Source organism: Malaclemys terrapin, chromosome 3, assembly GCF_027887155.1.
Source record: "Malaclemys terrapin pileata isolate rMalTer1 chromosome 3, rMalTer1.hap1, whole genome shotgun sequence".
NCBI lineage: Eukaryota > Metazoa > Chordata > Testudines > Emydidae > Malaclemys > Malaclemys terrapin.
In genome coordinates, this window is record NC_071507.1 from 203,590,985 (window position 1) to 203,611,124 (window position 20,140).

Sequence of the window (20,140 nt, forward strand, 5' to 3'; positions counted from 1 at the left end):
CTGGCAGGACGATGCGCAGAGAAAACTTACTGGGCTGCTACTCAGGCTGTACTTGTTCAGTGGCTAAACAGAGAAACTCTCGTCTCCCGGGCTGGGATCCTGGCAACTTTTCCCAGCACCAGCTTCAGCTAGTGAGGCTCTACTCTGAAAAGTGTCCCTACAAATGGTCTTGTGAGAGGTCACGTTTGTTACACCTCAGTGACTCCATCAAGCACGCTCAGTTTGAGTACAGAGGTTTTCCTCCACTAGCCAGCACTGGGAACTCAAGCTGGGCTCGGAGTCATGCTGGGATCTTTCCTTCTCACATGGGACCACATGTTCTAAAGGTCCTGTAGGGAAAATCAGGTGCTTGGTGACACCTGCGCAGCCCCAGTGCTCTCAGGTTATGACTTCAGTAACACCTGAGCAAGGCCAGCGGTTTGCACAGGTGTAACTGACCAGAACCTTGCTAATGGTGCAATTGACGATGCCCCCAGAGGAATAGAATCCAGCTCGCTTGCTCTCAGCTGTGTTGGCTCTCGAGGGCTAACAAGAGTCAAGAGCAGTAAAAAATCACCTTTTGCCTCTCAAATGAACAGTTCTGCCTCTGACACTCACAACAGGGAGTAGACCTGGTGAGTCGGCGGAGGCCTCTTTGTCCACGGTCACTTTTCAGAGTAGAACCTCGCTTCTAACAAAGCTCTGAGCAAATAAATATTTTCAAGAGTCAAGTTGGTGATTGTGGTGATATTTTATATGGTGAACAAAAAACCTTCTGGTCACATTAGTGGGAATCGGGAGCATTTTCTCAGCATTCTCTTTCCAAAATCATCTCATTTCAGGACAGATTGGAAAAAACAAAACAAAATCCACGACTAAGTCAGAAAGCTCATTGCGTGGTACCCCCCGCCCCCTTTGGAGATTGAACTATAGGGGAGACATCCGCCGGTGACTTACCTCACTCGCTCTGGGTAAAAGAGGGACATGTTCCACACCACAGCTCCGCCCCAGTCATGGCCGATGAACACTGCCTGGGAAATGCCCTAGGGGAGTACGGGAAACAAGGAAGGCGTCATTGCGAGTGTGTCAATGGGTTAGTGATTTTGGGGAGCAAATGGGGTTTCCAGGGCAGAAGGAACTCAAGTTACTCTGGCTGGGAACACAGGAGGGTGATCCAGCACTTACCAGTGGGCACGAAGGGGCTTTGGGACAAGGAGACATATGGAAGCTCTCCACCAGCCAGAGCGAGAGCGGAGTGCGGCTCAGTTTGCCAATGTGGCACCGTCTTTCTCCCCCCCACTGCTTCCCCCACGCATTCAGAGGGCTCTGCGCCAGTCCAGGGGTCTGTCCCCCGGGGAGGGGTGGGCCAGGGACTGCGGAACAGGCCAATGTTCATTGTTCCCCAGCCCTGGGAGGATGGGGAAAGAGACAGCCCGAGGAGGTGCCTTTCCACAGCCCCGCCTCTGGGGCGGGGACGGACTAGCTGCAGAAGCCCTGACAGCACGGCTCCAGTTGAGCCGCAAAGCTGCTTCGTCCCCTGGCCCCGCGGCAATCGTTGCTAGCAGAGAGTTCTTTGCTTGCACTTGGCTCCTAATCCAGCAGGCTGGGTAGCCCACCCCGAGTGAAAACCAGTCTACTAGCGACCTCGCAAACCCCTGGGCACGCGATCCAGCGTACCAGTCTGTTATCGCCCAGGACAAATTTCCATTCACAATGCCCCGCCGGGGCCGAGCACAGGAACCAAAGCCAACCTCCTGCCAACCTACAAGCGGGCTGTCAAGTGCAATTCAATGAGCTGCTGGCTGGAGTTTTGCTGGGCCTTTTACAGATGAATCAATTGCTCTCCTGCCTCCCGCTGGCTGGGAAGTTTAAGGCCAAAGGCTGGATGCAAAGGGGACATGGAATGTGGTGTCAGCTGGAGGCTGGGATGCTCTCACTCCCTTAGCCCTCCGGACACTGCTGTACCAGTGTGTAATGGAGCCTCTAGTGATGGAACGTGCAAAGGAGCTGGGAGGAGGGGTTTCTTCCAGTAGCGCAGGGGCTGCTTTAACTCAAGCCTTCTTCTGCCTCCTGCTCGTTGCGTTCCTTGGGTCTCTCGGCACGTGGCTTACAGGGATTAGCCTCCCTTACATTCACATCAGGCGGCCACGGTTGAAGCGGAGAGGTTAGCAGCAGGGTCAGTTACGTGTAGGCGAGTGGGTACAACTCCAAGGCAGGGCAAGAAAACGTGCAGCAGCCAAACGGATCAATTTAAGCAGGGCAAACCCTTAGCGTAACCACACTCGGACTCATTTAAACTGCTCTTAAGCTTCGTTCAGTCACGCCTGGTCTATACGCAGCGTTTCACAGTCTAACTAGGGCCTGGTCTACACTACGAGTTTAGGTCGACTTTAGCAGCGTTAAATCGAATTAAGCCTGGACACGTCCACACAACGAAGCCCTTTCTTTCGACTTAAAGGGCCCTTTAAACCGGTTTCTTTACACCACCTTCGACGAGGGGTTTAGCGATAAAATTGGCCTTTGCGGGTCGGAATTGGGGTAGTATGGACGGAATTCGACGTTATTGGCCTCCGGGAGCTATCCCACAGTGCTTCATTGTGACCGCTCTGGACAGCACTCTCAACTCAGATGCACTGACCAGGTAGACAGGAAAAGACCCGCGAACGTTTGAATTTCATTTCCTGTTTGCCCAGCGTGGAGAGCACAGGTGACCACGCAGAGCTCATCAGCACAGGTAACTGTGATGGAGTCCCAGGATCGCAAAAGAGCTCCAGCATGGACCGAACGGGAGGTACGGGATCTGCTCGCCATATGGGGAGATGAATCAGTGCTAGCTGAACTCCGTAGCAGTAAAAGAAATGGCAAAGTATTAGAAAAGGTCTCCAAGACCATGAAGGACCGGGGCCATAACAGGGACACACAGCAGTGCCGCGTGAAAGTTAAGGAGCTACGGCAAGCCTACCACAAAGCCAGAGAAGCAAATGGAAGGTCCGGGGCAGAGCCGCAAACTTGCCGCTTCTACGCGGAGCTGCATGCAATTCTAGGGGGTGCAGCCACCACTACCCCAACTGTGTGCTATGACTCTCTCAATGGAGAAACACACAGGGAAGAGGGTTCGGGGAACGAGGAAAATGAGGATGGAGGTACTGTAGGTAGCTCACAGCAGCAAGGAAGCGGAGAAACCGGTTTCCCCAACAGCCAGGATATGTTTGTGACCCTGGACCTGGAACCAGTAACCCCCGAACTCACCCAAGACCCTGAGGGCACACAGGAGACCTCTGGTGAGTGTAACTTTGTAAATATTTGTAAACATTACACATGGTTTAAAAGCAAGCGTGTTTAATGATTAATTTGCCCTGGCAATCGCGGCCAGTACATCTACTGGAAAAGTCTGTTAACGTGTATGGGGATGGAGCGGAAATCCTCCAGGGACATCTCCAGAAAGCTCTCCTTTATGTACTCCCCAAAGCGTTTGCAAAAGGTTTCTGGGGAGGGCTGCCTTATCCCGTCCGCCATGGTAGGACACTTTACCACGCCAGGCCAGTAGCACGTAGTCTGGAATCATTGCATAACAAAGCATGGCAGCGTATGGTCCCGGTGTTTGCTGGCATGCAGACAACATCCATTCCTTATCTCTCTTTGTTATCCTCAGGAGAGTGATATCATTCACGGTCACCTGGTTGAAATGGGGTGATTTTATTAAGGGGACATTCAGAGGTGCCCGTTCCTGCTCTTCTGAACAGAAATGTTCCCCGCTGTTAACCACGCGGTGGGGGGAGGGGTGAAGTGATCATCCCAGAGAATCGGGTGTGTGTGTGGGGGGGTGGTTTACTTGGGTTTGTGCCGCATGTTAACCCGGAAACCACAGCCCCTCCTTTTACATTGAAAACCCATTTTAAATGGCCAACCCAATTCATCCTTGATATGGGAAATGCGCTGCTGTTTGAAACCTTTCCCGCATGTTAAGAAGGTTAAAAAAGCCAAAAGACTGTGGCTTACCATGGCTGCCTGCAAGCCGAAATATGTTGCTTGGGGCACTGCGTGAGTGATCTCTCATACCAAACCGGCAGGCAGAGGAAAAATGCGACCTTGTAATGAAAGAGTGTACCCATTGTTCTCTAAAATGTGTCTTTTTTAACCACCTCTCCCTTCTCCTCCACCAGCTGCAAATGTTTCTCCTTCGCAGAGGCTAGTGAACATTAGAAAGAGAAAACGGAGGATGCGGGACGATATGTTCACGGAGCTGCAGATGTCCTCCCACGCTGATCGAGCACAGCAGAATGCGTGGAGGCAGTCAATGTCAGACATGAGAAAAGCACAATATGAACAAGAGGAGAGGTGGCGGGCTGAATGGCGGAATGAAAAGAGCAAGTGGCGGGCTGAAGATGATAGGTGGCATCAGCTTGCAGACAAACGGCAAGAGTCAATGCTCCGTCTGCTGGAGCATCAAACTGATATGCTCCAGCGTATGGTTGAGCTGCAGGAAAGGCAGCAGGAGCAGAGACCGCCGCTACAGCCCCTGTTTAACCAACAGCCCTCCTCCCCAAGTTCCATAGCCTCCTCACCCAGACGCCCAAGAACACGGTGGGGGGGCCTCCGGCCACCCAGTCACTCCACCCCAGATGATCGCCCAAGCATCAGAAGGCTGGCCTTCAATAAGAGTTAAAGTTTTAAAATGCAGTGTGTCCTTTTCCATCCCTCCTCCCCCACCCATCCCAGGCTACCTTGGCAATTATCCCCCTACTTCTGTGAGGAATTAATAAAGAATGCATGAATGTGAAAAAACAATGACTTTATTGCCTCTGCAAGCGGTGCTCGAATTGGGGAGGGGAGAGTGGGGTGGGGTGGTTGGTTTACAGGGAAGTAGAGTGAACCGGGTCGGGGGGGGGGGAGGGGGTTTGGAGGGTTCATCAAGGAGAAACAAACAGAAGTTTCACACAGTAGCCTGGCCAGTCACAAAACTCGTTTTCAAAGCTTCTCTGATGCGCACCACGCCCTGCTGTGCTCCTCTAACCACCCTGGTGTCTGGCTGCGCGTAATCAGCGGCCAGGCGAGTTGCCTCAACCTCCCACCCCGCCATAAATGTCTCCCCCTTACTCTCACAGATATTGTGGAGCGCACAGCAAGCAGCAATAACAATGGGGATATTCTTTTCGCTGAGGTCTGAGCGAGTCAGTAAGCTGCGCCAGCGCGCTTTTAAACGTCCAAATGCACATTCCACCACCATTCGGCACTTGCTCAACCTATAGTTGAACAGGTCCTGACTACTGTCCAGGCTGCCTGTGTACGGCTTCATGAGCCATGGCCTTAAGGGGTAGGCTGGGTCCCCAAGGATCACGATAGGCATTTCAACATCCCCAACGGTTACTTTCTGGTCCGGGAAGAAAGTCCCTTCCTCCAGCTTTCGAAACAGACCAGAGTTCCTGAAGACGCAAGCATCATGTACCTTTCCCGGCCATCCCACGTTGATGTTGGTGAAATGTCCCTTGTGATCCACCAGGGGTTGCAGCAGCATTGAAAAGTACCCCTTGCGGTTTATGTAGTCGGTGGCTTGGTGCTCCGGTGCCAAGATAGGGATATGGGTTCTGTCTATGGCCCCACCACAGTTTGGGAATCCCATTTCAGCAAAACCATCCACTATTGACTGCACGTTGCCCAGAGTCACTACCCTTGATATTACCAGGTCTTTCATTGCCCTGGCAACTTGGATCACAGCAGCCCCCACCGTAGATTTGCCCACTCCAAATTGATTCCCGACTGACTGGTAGCTGTCTGGCATTGCAAGCTTCCACAGGGCTATCGCCACTCGCTTCTCAACTGTGAGGGCTGCTCTCATCCTGGTATCCTGGCGTTTCAGGGCAGGGGAAAGCAAGTCACAAAGGTCCATGAAAGTGCCCTTACGCATGCGAAAGTTTCGCAGCCACTGGGAATCGTCCCACACCTGCAGCACGATGCGGTCCCACCAGTCTGTGCTTGTTTCCCGGGCCCAGAATCGGCGTTCCACACTGTTGCGGAGTGTGGGGGAGTCAGGGCCCTGCACCCCTCTTCCCGAGATTCACTGCGACTCTCAACCAGCCAGTAAAGCAGAAGGTTTATTTAAGGACAGGAACACAGTCTCAAGCAGAGCGTGTCGGTACGACCAGACCCCCTCAATTAGGTCCCTCTGGGAGGTTCAGGGAGCTTAGACCCCAGCTTGGGGTTCCCTGCGTTGCACCACCCAGCCCAAACCGACAACTAAACTCCCGGCCCCTCCCGCTGCTCCTCTCCTTTGTTCAGTCTCCCGGGCGGAAGGTGTTAATTCTCCCCACCCCCGTTCCTGGCTCAGGTTACAGCTCAGGTAGCTTCCTTCAAGGGAAGTCCCCCCCTCCTCACTGCAATCCCCCTGCAACATTCCCAGGTCAAATCTGCCCTGCTCCCTGCTCCGTCACACACGCCATGAACCTGCCCCAGTGACACCATGATTTCCACATTGCTGGGGCCTGTGCCTTGTGAGAGGTCTATGTCCATGTCAATTTCCTCATCACTCTCGTCGCCGCGCTGCAATCGCCTCCTCGCCTGGTCCGGGTTTCGCCTTGGCATGTCCTGGCTCTGCATATACTCCAGGACAATGCGCGTGGTGTTCATAGTGCTCATAATTGCCGCGGTGATCTGAGCGGGCTCCATGATCCCAGTGCTAGCTATGGCGCCTGGTCTGAAAAAAGGCGCAAAACTAGTATCTGACGGACTAGGGGAAGGAGGGAGGGCGGGCCGAGTGACGACATGGCGTACAGGTACAGGGAATTAAAATCAAGAACGGTGGCTGTGCATCAGGGAGAAACACAAACAACTGTCACACAGAATGGTCCCCCCAAAGATTAAACTGAAAACCCTGGGTTTATCAGGCCGTTGATTTGACGGAGGGAGGGGGAAGCAAATGAATACAGAGCAAATCTATTTTTTACATCTTAAGACGACGGTGCAGCGTGACTGATAGCCCTCGGCATCTTTCTGGGTGCTTGGCAGCAAACACTGGGCGCTTGGCAGTTAGTGTATTACGATGGCCTTCAGGCCTATTGCACAATCTGCTGCTCAGGGAAGATTCTGGTAATGTGCGATGATCCAACTTGTAATAGGACGGTTACCAGTCGTAATACACCATCTACTGCCAAAAGGCAAGGGGCTGGTGCAATGCAGCCCTATGGCTGCCATCCCCATGGCTGCCAGCCCCACAGCTGCCAGCACCCAGATCGCCGATGAAGGCTACCAGTCTACTGCACCGTCTACCGCCAAAAGGCAGTTAGCAGCTGCTGCTGTGTAGCAATGCAGTCCCACGTCTGCCGGCACCCAGATGACATATGGTGACGGTGAGCTGAGCGGGCTCCATGCTTGCCATGGTATGTTGTCTGCACAGGTAACCCAGGTAAAAAGGTGCGAATCTATTGTCTGCCGTTGCTGTGACGGAGGGGGAGGGGCCTGACGACATGTACCCAGAACCTCCCGCGACACTGTTTTGCATCATCCGGGCATTGGGATCTCAACCCAGAATTCCAATGGGCGGCGGAGACTGCGGGAACTGTGGGATAGCTGTGGGATAGCTACCCATAGTGCAATGCTCCGGAAGTCGACGCTAGCCTCGGTACTGTGGACGCGGTCCGCCGACTAGAGCACTTAGCATTTTATGTGGGGACACACACAATCGGCTGTATACAACCGATTTCTATAAAACCGGCTTCTATAAATTCGAACTAATTTCGTAGTGTAGACATACCCTAGAGGTGTGAATTTAAACCAGTTTAGTTAAAGCAGTTCACAAGGGCACAGGGGACACTCTTACTGGGGCCTGAGAGGGGCTTATTACAGGTTAGCCTGAACAGATCCCGAACAGACTTAGGACAGGGCACTGGAATAAGTCGGGATATTATGGGTTCTAGTCCCAGCGCTGCTACTGGTCTGGGCAACTCGCTTCATAGACTATCAGGGTTGGAAGGGACCTCAGGAGGTATCTAGTCCAACCCCCTGCTCAAAGCAGGACCAATCCCCAACTAAATCATCCTGCCCTGTGCCTCAGTTTCCCCCTGTATAATGGGGACAGCGATATTTGCCTTTCTTTGAAGAGCTGCAGGTGGACAGTGCTACGGGAGAGCTAAGCACTGCTGTTAGCCACCACCTCTTACAACAATGACTTTGCAGTGAGGGCTCAGCTGCTGTCACTGGTCATGGGAGGCATGGCCTTGCCAGGCAATGCCCTGGCAGAAGGTCAGAGGCAAAGGGGACTTGGCTCCCAGGAGATGCCACTAAACCAACTGCAAAACAGCAGCAAGACGGAGAGAAGAGGAAAGCAATTTGTTCCAGTTTTGATTGACCAGACCCTGCGTTACCTTGAAAGGACCACTGCCAGCTTTGAAGCAGCATCTGTTTCAACAAGATACAGCTCAATCCACGGCGTTCCCTGTTTAGATGTTATTTATTTGTGTGTCCTGATAGAGGCTGGGCCCAGCCAGAATCTCTCTCCTCCCTTGCACGTCCAGCCGTGCTGCAGTACCGAGCTTCTTCAGATGGCACAGAACCCCCCTGGGAGCTGAGCCCCCTTGCGGGGACAGGGTGGCACGTCTGGATTTCACAAATACGACTACTTTGCGTTTCACTGGCGCTCTCACAGCACTTACAAATGCAGGCACCATTATCCCCAGATGGGAAACTGAGGCGGGGGGGGAGTGACTCACCCAAGGTCACATAGTCAATCAGTGGCAGAGATGGGAAGAGAACCCTGTGCATTAGCCATTGGACAACACTGCCTCCTATTTCAAAGGGGACTGGATACCGAAATGAACCCAGGCCACTGTTCTGCCCACCTCATCTCTGCTAGTCTAAGGTACTTGCATGGCCCCGGCTTCCATCGTACCTGAGCGCCTCACGATCGTCTATGTGTTTATCCTCACAACACCCCCCCCCCCCGTGAGGCAGGGCAGAGCCATTAGTACAGAGGGGAAACTGAGGCACGGAGGGACTAAGGCAGATGACAGAACAAGGAGCAATGGTCTCAAGTTGCAGTGGGGGAGGTCTAGGTTGGATATTAGGAAACACTATTTCACTAGGAGGGTGGTGAAGCACTGGATGGGTTCCCTAGGGAGGTGGTGGAATCTCCTTCCTTAGAGGTTTTTAAGGCCCAGCTTGACAAAGCCCTGGCTGGGATGATTTAGTTGGTGCTGGTCCTGCTTTGAGCAGGGGGTTGCACTAGATGACCTCCTGAGGTCTCTTCCAACCCTAATATTCTAGGATTCTATGAACACTGCTGTGAGGCAGGGAAGTGCTAGTAACCCCAGTCTACAGAGACTAAATGACTGGCCTAAGGTTCCTTGGCAAAGCAAGGAACTGTACGCAGACCTCCTGAATCCCAGGCCAGCACCCTAACCGCTGGGCCATATTTCATCCCCTATCAACCCATCACTTTCACAAGCAGTCAATTCCATCGGTAGTCTGAAGGAGCCCTGTCCCAGGTAGGAGTCCAAAGTGAAACCTGGTATTTGCAAAAAATGCATCAAGACAGCTGACTGATGCCAAGTTAGCACATCTGCCAAGACTCAGCTAGAGAAAGGGCTCCATTTGTGACTCACCCGGAGGAGCCTGCACGAATCACAGCTTGAATCTTGGCTGAATGGATCCACACACAGCCACAGCCTATCTGGCCACCAGGTTACTCCTGGGGGAATTCTGAGCCACTGGGCACGTGCAGAATTCATCTCCCCCGGCAGATTTTTTTCTCTGCAGAAAATACATTCTGGTGGAGAGGCGCTGCAATTATGCCTTTCGCCCACCAGGGGATGCTGTGTCATCAGAACAGAGGGCAGTCGGCTCACCGGCCGTACCAGCCCAGCAGCCAATAGGGGGAGGAGAGGCTGCATTCCCCACAGCATCCTGACCATGGGGCCAGGTGAGGAGGCACAGGATATGGAGGGGAACAGACAGAGCAGGGCACATGGGGCTGCTGGGGGATAACAGACTTGGCTTCAGAATGGCTAGTGGGGGGGCAGACTGGGGCAGGGGCTGAATGGGAGAGGAGGGTGCAGGGACACATAGGGACAGGAGAAGAGGTGGCTGACTGGGGGGGTGCAGTGACACGTGGGGATGGGAGAGGAGGGTGCAGGGACACATGGGGACAGGGGCAGATGTGCCTGACTGAATGGGAGAGGCTAGGAGTCAGCCCGGGTGTGCATGGGGGAGGCTCCCCAACTCTAACAATCCCCCAGCCCCCAAAAGTTCCATACTTCTCCCACCCACACCCAACAACCCCCAGGTTGACTCCCAGGCCCCTTCCCAACAATTATGTTCCTCTCCCTCAGATCCTCCGTTACCCCTGACTCCCCAGCCTTTGCACTGCTTCTGAGGGATGCGGGAAATACTTTTCTGCATTGTAGTTTAAATAAATTATTACTCAAAGCTCTCTATTAATATGCCTAGTAAGGAATCTATTTGTCAAAAAACAGTTCCCAGATCTTTTTTGTTGTCTATATTATTACACACATACTTCCCAACAAGTGTTTTGAAATAAATGACCAATAAAATTGAAACTGGCGTGATTAGAATGTGTTATTTGGGGTAATAAAATATGAAGAATTTTGCAAAATTTTTATTTTTTTGGCACCGAATTCCCCCAGGAGTGACCAGGTGCACTGGGGAGAGTGCAGATTACTGGTGAACTTCAACAGTAATCCTGCAACACCAAGCCACCAGCGCGCATCGCCTCGCTCCCACATGCAACCCTACCATAACAAACCAACCGCATGTGCAGCCCAGTGCTCACATACAACCAGACTCTTTGTTGTTTTCACAAACTGCGAGCGAGCCCAAGAACCCGTCTGGGTACACACAGCAAAGAGACACATCCCAGTTACATCCCCAAGCTCTATGGGGCTAGAAAAGAGTAGAGCAAGACGCACTTTTAACAATTAGCAATACCTTGCTCAAGTCAAATGAGTTGAATCAGGGAGTGTTCTAGTCTGTAACGAACCTTGGATTCTCGCCAGCATTAGAATAATGAAGTGGACATGAACAATGGTCTTGGACTGAGACCAAGTTCCTCTGAAACCGGCTTGGCAGTGGATGGGGTTGTGAAATTAACAGCTGAGCAGTTATAACAGGAGACACGTGGACCGCGGTGTGAAAAGGCCATCCTAAGAACCCACTAACCCTTCCCAGCCTTTGAAGAGAAGAGCGCCCAATGGAAGAGGCTGGGGCATCTCTCACTGCAGTCCCCTGGGAACACTCTATAGCCTGCTAAGAGACCCTGAATTGAACTGGACAGGCTTGATTCTCCAGGGCCCTGCTCCATGCACAGTCCTGTACATGCCCGGCCAAAGCAGGAGTAGAACTACGTACAGGTGCCAATGACAATGCAACCTGCAACGCGGTGCAGGTTCATGGCTCAGCAATCCTAGCTCCGCTGCACTCCACAGCCCAGGGGCACACAATCAGCAGCCGGAAATATCTGCCACTCCAAATATGGAGAGCGTTCCATCATTTGGGGACTCGTCCCTTTCTTCCTGGAGTCAGCTGGGGACTAGCTGTCCCAAACTCCATCCCATACTCAACACAATCCCTTCTGTAAAGCGCCAGATGGATGATGTTGATCGGTCCAAGCCCAGGGCAGCCACCCACCAAGAGAAGACCACCCCACACTGAGAACACATCAACCCCGCAGACTGCGGCAGGGCCTGCCACAATGGGCTTATCAAGGCTAGGACAGGGAAGCTGGCTTCTTGTGATATTTCACTTTTAAAAGCCTTTCAGGATGGTTTTTCACAGCCGCTGCTGACAGGAAATGTTAATTGGATTTCTCGCAGACTGTGGCGGTGTCCGAGAAGGGCTGAAATGTAAGATCTGACTTATCAGCCCACTAACCTTTGTGCCACAGTTGAGTCTCCGCATCAATTATACGACAAACTCAATTCCTCCATCTTATCTTCCTAATTATTTTTCTTTCACCCTGGCCCTATTCCCTGCCCCGGACAAATGCACCAAATGGATCATCACAGATACTAACAAAGCTAGGGAACAGCAGGAACTGAATTTCCATATAGGAACTGAAGGTCATGCTAGATGAAAAAGTTTATGCTTAGGTCACAGAGTTGACCTACTACCTTGACGTTGAGAGATGATTCATGGTCTTGGGCTTAGCTAGGTCTCAAATCTTCTCCTACAAGCAATGTGGTCGCTCCGATGTCTTAGAGGTAAGCAGTCCCTTAGAGCAGTGGGCCAGCCGCCACGTAAGCGTTGCCCCCTGTCAGGGTTCCCTCTCCACTCTGAACTTCAGGGTACAGACATGGGGACCCGCATGAAGACCCCCTAAGCTTATTTCTACCAGTTTAGGTTAAAAACTCCCCACGGCACAAATCCTTCCTTGCACCTTGGATTAGGTAACGCTGCCACCACCAAGTGATTTAAACAAACAAGCCCTACCTTCCCCAAATATCCTCCCAAGCCCCTACACTCCTTTTCCTGGGCAGGCTTGAGAATAATATCCTCACCAATTGGTACAGGTGAACACAGACCCAAATCCTTGGATCTTAAAACAATGAAAAAATCAATCAGGTTCTTAAAAGAAGAATTTTAATTAAAGAAAAGGTAAAAGAATTACCTCTGTAAAATCGGGATGGTAAGTACTTTACAGAATAACAAAAGACTCAAGAACATAGAAGATCTCCCCTCTAGGCAAAACCTTAAAGTTACAAAACCAGGTATAAATCTCCCTCTTGACAAAGGAAATCACAAGCCAAAATAAAAGTAAGCTAACGCATTCCTTCGCTAGTACTTACTAATACTAATGGAGTTGGATTGCTTGCTTTCTTGATCTGTCTCCGCCAGCACACAGAACAGACAGACAAAGAACAGACAAAACAAAGCCTTTTCCCCCTCCCCAGATTTGAAAGTATTTTGTCCCCTTATTGGTCCTTTTGGTCAGGTGCCAGCTAGGTTACCTGAGCTTCTTAACCCTTTACAGGTAAAAGGATTTTGTGTCTCTGGCCAGGAGGGATTTTATAGTATTGTACACAGAAAGGTGGTTACTCTTCCCTTTATATTTATGACACCCCTAGATCTCATGAGTGGTAGGGCCCCTCTAGCAGTCCTGGAAGGTGCTACAGCTACAGAAGGTCCTACCCATAGAGAGGCGATCGCTTGGGGAGGCTGTATGGAACCCAGAGAGCTGTAAAGCTCAGACCATGATACCCTGAGCTTCCCTGGGGGAAAACCAACAGCGTGACTGGAGCACAGGGGAGACGAAGACCCACCCTATTCACCAGGCAGGCTGCCACACCCTGGACCAGTGGAAGCTTTCCTTGCAGGGCTCGCCTTCCCAGGCATAGCACATTGCAGCCAGCCAATCTGCAGGTCGCAGGAGCAAACGTGAACCCTCCTAACACCCTCGGCAGGAAGCCACAGTTTGGGGAAACTGAGGCAGCGTGGGTGAGTAACTTGCCGGGAGGTTGAGCGACAGTCCAGGGGCCACAGCAATTAGAACGCTGCATTCAGTCCAGGAAAGCCAGACCCCAGAAAGGAGCCAAAAAAACGGAGCTGGGCGAAGAGCCGCTGAGGCGAAGAGCAGGCCAGAGGGGCTGAGTTACGAAGGAAGACGGAGAGGTGGGTAGATATCACTGGGTCACGGGGGCACTCGTGGGAGGGGCAGGGCAACTCAGACACTCGGCGGGTAAATAGCAAGAACGGGAAGCAATCGTCGGCAGGTGAGTGACACATGCCCCTCCATTGTACCACCTGTCAAGAGACCCCAGCGATGAGGGTGGCATAAAAGATTGTATGTGGCAGATTCATGCAATGCCATTGGCCTTTTAGGTCAGTTCCCTTCTCTCCTCCAAAGATGGACCAGGGGAAGAGTCTTTAAAGGAAAGTCAGGGGCATCTGTCATTTAGGATATTTAAGAGAGGCAGCGTGGTCTAGTGGATAGGATACCGGTGACCTCAGTTTTATTCCTGGCCCTCTGTCACTGAGCAGCTGTGAAATCTTGGGCAAGTCTTATTTAGACTGTAAGCTCTTTGAGACGGGCTATCTATGTATATGTACAGCACCTAACACAATAGCCCCAAATGCGATCCAAGAGGTCTCTATATAGATAACAGACTGGCAAAAACCCTAGAAATTATACTATAGGGAACAACCTTTCATTTACTGTAGGAGATGGACCCAATCAGTCACCTCTGTTTCTTGAATCGTGCTGTTGTTATAGGGTTCCTGATCCCTTTACACACAAACACACACACACACACACACACACACACACACACACCCTGACTCAAAGCTGTGCTTTCACAAGCAATCACAGTCACGCAAAACATAGTTTAATAAAAGCACCAGCACTGCACCGAAGAGATCCCCAGACACACAATACACAATTAAACCTGCTAAATGCATTTCTAGCTACAGCTAATGTGGCAGAGAATCTCCAGGCCAGGCTGCTGGGATTTGGGCAGGCGACTGTAGGAGCTAAGCACACACACAGTATTCCCATCAGACTGATTAACAGAAAGAATAGATTCTCTTTTTCAGGGAGGATCAAACAATAAATATATTTGGTTTTTCAAAAAGCGAGTGTTATCTGGGGAGCAAGCAAAGTTTGTTTTGTCCCAATTAATTGCTTTAAGTACCTAAGGCCTCCCAAGAAAGGTAGATTGATATGATCTCCTGCAAACATTTTTTAGATTACTTACCTCCTGGGATCAGTAGCACGGCTCTTAAACTCCATCCCCATACAGTTATAGCTGGGCAGCAGATGGTGCAGAGAGCATTTCATCTGCAAGCGAATTAAGTGAAACACCCACAAATGGGTCAGCCCCACAGATTTAACAGTTAGCAGGTATATGGCACGCACATGTTTAATTACATTTCAGATGCTTGCCACTGCCATCTGGACCGTGACAAAGGGGCAGCTGAGAAAGGGCCTTTAGAGTGGGGATCTGGCAAGAAAAATAATGGAAGAACCATTCAAGTAAGGATGCTTTGAACAGTTCATCAAGTGTTGCCGGGCACTACAGAGCATTTGATACAATGTCTGCAGGGGGGATGGACTCTCAAAGGATTCATAGACTCAGACTCTAAGATCAGAAGGGACCATTATGATCATCTAGTCTGACCTCCCGCATGATGCGGGCCACAAAAGCTGACCCACCCACTCCTGGAAGAATTCTCTCCCTTGACTCATTCGAGATGAGATATGGAGCCTTTCATCTCTAGCTTGCATTTCAAACTCTGACCTGGGTTGGTAGTTAACTCAAGGGATCTCCTTTGACACCGAAGCAGCAAAGAGATGAAAGTATCTCTGGCTCTCAGCATCTGTAAACTGAATGGAGTGAGGTTGGGAAGAGATCGTCTCCTGGCATGGGGACAGCCGTAGGAGCTGGGAATATTCATCCAGAAGGACTCCAAGGAACATTACAAGGCACACAAGGGACCACTTTGCCCCTCACCTAAATGCAGCAACATATGGGGTAAAACACGGCAGCCACTTAACACCACACATCAATGCTAAACAATTATAGAACGAAGTGATAAACAGCCTCGTTCCCTCTACAAGGGGGACGTTTTAGGGTTGGCAGAATGCAGCGGTATGCCCCAAACAATGGCTTTTTAGCCAAAGCCCAGCTCTTAGAGAGGCTGCCCTGGGGCCCTGAAAAACCACCAGTAGCCAGGACAACAAACACGTTTCCGTCTCATCCAACAGATAGCACCCCCAACAACAGTGCCCCCTAGCACCAAGCTGGGGCACTGCTTCCATACCAATGAAAGGAAAAAGTGCTCAATATCAACACCACTTCCTGCCGCATGTGGGGGTTCCTTAATAACTGCCCATCCCCACACTGACCCAGCCTAGCTACAGAGTCCTTGGTAGGTAAAGAGTTAACTACGTAACCTTTCTGCCACTGGGAAGAGGGGGAAGCTGTAGCGGGGTTGATTCCACTAAAGATGCAGATGAATTTCCCATCTCTTTACCAAGCGATTCAGGCATTGTTTAAAAATTATGTAGCAGAAGGTTCCCAATTAGCCAACTGGTATTTAAGATGCAATTAAACTTCCCCTGCAAGCAGCAAAGTGAAAAAGTCGTCACGTTCCTTGGAAGAGGCTGCAGATGGCGAAGCAGTTTTAATCCTGTCCCTGTTGCTTTACATTGGATTCTCTTTCAGCAGCACACGTGTCCTCGGAGGGAAAGCTGGCAACCTACATAGCAGGAGGATGGGCCTCCCAAGGAATGCATCAGAGCAAGGAGCTAGCAGAGAGTTGGCCAACTGTTTGCTACTCTCCTTTGGGGCATTGTGAAATCCCAGACAGCTAATTCCTTCAGCAGTAAAGACCACAGAGGACCATAGCAATTAGAAATGAGGAGCATCTGTCAGGTTGTCTCCATGTGGAATACAGAACAGTACATACATGCAGCCACATACGGAGAGAGGAAGAGGACTAGAGTGGAACCTCAACCAAGCAGAGCCGATAGAGCTTGTTCCCACCAGGTCTATAGGGGTCCATCTACAGACCCATGGGCTTTTGAGTGTAGGGAAGAGCACCACGCGATGCAGCATACTTCAAAGCATGGGCGTGTAGCAGTGTATGAGAAAATGCTGCTTCCCTCCCGTGCCTTCTCCAGACGGCTTGCACTGGGCGGGATGAAATTCAAGCCACTCTACCTGTAAATGGGATGCAAAATGCCCAAATTACTGATACCAGGTTTGATCTCTTAGGGGGCTTGTGTGGCTGGGCCAAAAAGGGTTAAACAACTTGCAGGCTAATTGATCCAGATTCAACCTTTAGAGACGCAGACGTCGTTAATGTTGGTGGGTTTTGTGTGTTAATGTAACACAATAGTTCCTGTCTATGGCTGTATTTTGTTAATTCAGAGATCAAAAGAAGATCTTCACATTTAAAAGATATCACTGTCTTAATTTCTCTTTGAAGTCTGTGGTAAATCACCTGTAAAATGATGAAGATAGGCAATTGCCTTGTGTTAATCCAGGTAGCTAATTACCAGTGATGCTTGAGAAATAGGTTTACTTCCAACCCACAACAATTGCCTATTGTTCACCAAGGACTGCATGCTGCTACAGAACTATAAAGGGGACTTTTGCGTCCTGCTTATGCTTTATTAGGGAAGCATTGACCTACAAGATTGAGATCTCCAATTTCATTTTGTGTCGCCCTGATATGGAAAATTGAACTAAGCCTATGAACTAATTCCGAAAGAACTTTGCAACTCTCAAGTTCACTGTCTCTACTATGAAACTGGCCTACATACTTGAATCATATCTGTATGTATAATGATCTTTTAACCAATACTCTCTCTCTTCTTTTTGAATAAATTTTAGTTTTGTTAATAAGAATGGGCTGTAAGCCTGTATTTGGGTAAGCTCTGAAATATTCATTGACCTGTGGTGTAATGTGTCTGAACCTTTAGGACTGGTAGAACTTTTTATATGATGAATAAAATTTCCAATAATCTTCATCATATTTGACTGCTATCTGGGTGGAAGCCTGTTAGGATATAGATATTCAGGCCTGTCTGTAAAGGCCTATACTTTAAGAATTTAGGTGTATTCTTATCACTTAGCTAGTTATAGAGGTATAAAAGAAAGACAGTGATTTTGATTCTATCTGGTAAGGGTCTTCTCTTACTGTGACAGTCTGAGGCCTGGTTCTTAAGCTAAGGCCTTCGGCTAAGTAGCAGAGGCAGCCATCAACTGGGAAGTGAACGGTCACATCCTCACATTCCAAACTAGTCACATTGAAATAAGGTGCTATTGGGCTGTTAGGAATATCAGGACAGGATTGTATTCCTATCACCTCCAGAGAAAGGGAAGAGCCTAGAAGATGTAAAAGGAAACTTAGTTTGATAGCATCCTGTCTGGCAAGAACTCACTTATCAGTAGCTGGGATGTGAAATCCTCATTTCTGTATTGTTCTATCACTGTGGTCTCCACTTCCCTATTGTTTGTCTGTATAATCTCTGTCTGGTTCTGTGATTGTTCCTGTCTGCTGTATAATTAATTTTGTTGGGTGTAAACCAATAAAGGTGATGGGATATAATTGGTTAAATAACCATGTTACAGTATGTTAGGATTGGTTAGTTAAATTTCAGTAAAATAATAGGTTAAGGTATAGCTAAGCAGAACTCAAGTTTTACTATATAGTCTGCAGTCAATCAGGAAGTAAGGGGGGGCGAATGGGAACAGGGAATGGGGGTGGGGAAATTGGAATCATGTTTTGCTAAGGGGGGGATAGGAACAGTGAATGGGAACAGGGATGGCTCTGTGGTGTCAGAGCTGGGAAGGGGGACACTGAGGAAGAAACTGGAATCATGCTTGCTGGAAGTTCACCCCAATAAACATCGAATTGTTTGCACCTTTGGACTTCGGGTATTGTTGCTCTCTGTTCACGCGAGAAGGACCAGGGAAGTGAGAGGGTGAAGGAATAAGCCCCCTAACATCTTGGTGCCGGGACTCGGATGCATCGCATCGGATAGGTGAGTGGCAGCCTGTAAGTCCCCCACCCCCCCACCCAACAGTCCGTGCAGCTACTTGGAGGGGGTATAGCGAACTCTCGTGATGGTAGTTGTGGGTTCTGGCAAGCCAGGGAAAAGGAGTTTTTGGATAAATGGATAAGGAAGAACCAGGGCCCATACCAGGAGCAGCGGTCAGCCTGGGATGAGATTAAAAAGGAAATGGATGCAGTGTTAGGGGACCCAGAGGGATGGGGGTGGCTGCGGAGCCCTCCCTCCTTTGGTATCTGGGTAGTGGAAGAAGGTCCCTGCCCATGGGGACTGGATGCCCTCCAGGGAAAGGAGGCACTTCAGTCCACTTGTGAGAGGTTTGAAGGAAGGGCAGCATTATGGGAACCTGCCAGTAAACTTTCAAGGTTGGTGCTGTTTCAGCAAGGGCTGCTGAAGGGGTGTAGAGTAGTTCGGGTGGATAAAGATGATTTGGCACAACAGGGTTTAGAGTCAGAAGCAGAGTTAACAGACCACCTTTAGAGCCTACTCTTGGTTCAGCGCTAATTATATCCTTTTCTTCTTTTCCTTCTTCTTTCTCTCAGTTTACTTAATTTGCTGCTGGGAGCCTGTACTTTAAAGTGACCTGACCGGCTTCATTGGTTTCTTTCCACCTCTTCCCCCTCCACTCCCCTGGCCTGTCCACACTTTTGTTTTTCTGAAGTTTTAATGGAGGGGACTTTGGATACTTATGTAAAATGTTTTGTGTTTTGTTTTGTTTGGGACAAAGTACGACGGAGGTCTGCTGTAGTCCACTGGAATTTTTGGAGTAACAGATCCATGGGCAACCATGGAGACAAATGTTTTACTGCCTTTTGAACAGTCTCAAGGTAAAGACAGCACAGGTTAAGGCGGCCGTGTGGCAATAATTGTACTTGGTGGCTGAGTTGTTAAAAACAAAGTGCGCTACCTTAAAAAACTAAATGTAGGAGTAAGTGATTTAAAGAAGTAAGTGAAAAGTTACAAATACCTTTTGCAAAAATTGATAATTTAGGGTTTGGAGGAAAGTAAACATTTGGGAGTTGTGAAAATGGTACAGGTAACAGTTGTGGTGTTACAAGAAGCAAGTTTTTGGTTTAATAATAAAACCCAGTTCTATAAATGTAACTGTATGTGCAACTCTGTGCAGTCACATTGGATGGAAACTTGGTAATTAAATTATACCAGAGGGTAGGGTGGCTACTACCACCACGATGCTTCTGTCCCCAGAAGCCTTTACAGCTATTCGGAGGGAAAATGGGCCCTTTTCCCACAGAAATGGTCTATAGGGGACTGCTGCAGGCAGCAGGAGGAGAAATAATCTAATCAAATTATTTAACAATTGGGTAATGTGATCAAAATCACTAAAGGAATGTCAGGGGTTTCTATTGGAACTTAACTTGACTGCCCCTGGCTGTCTCTGGTTGTACAAGATGGGAGTGTAATCGGGGTACAGTTGTGTAGAAAAGAATAATCACAGTGCAAGGGATGTTAGGCAAAAAATAGTTGTGTGTGCGCGCACAGGAAAAAGAAAAGGAAAAAGGGAGCAATGATAGGAACACGGAGCCTTGAGGTGGCTCTGGGGGATTGGACTGTCGTTTTGGTGGGGGTTCATGAAAACTCTGTGGGCATGGGAAGGCAGTTACACCTTGTGTAAAATTAATA

General features: G+C 49.7%; 1 protein-coding gene across 2 annotated transcripts in view; it reads right to left on the reverse strand.

Annotated features, from left to right (window-relative positions):
- Positions 1–20,140, reverse strand: part of LOC128834350 (bifunctional epoxide hydrolase 2-like) — a 102,118-nt gene that overhangs the window by 29,912 nt on the left and 52,066 nt on the right. For both annotated transcript variants that reach the window (XM_054022982.1, XM_054022983.1), the window contains exon 11: positions 937–1,022. In XM_054022982.1, the coding sequence (XP_053878957.1) occupies positions 937–1,022 (86 nt within the window). The remainder of the gene's footprint in view (positions 1–936; positions 1,023–20,140) is intronic.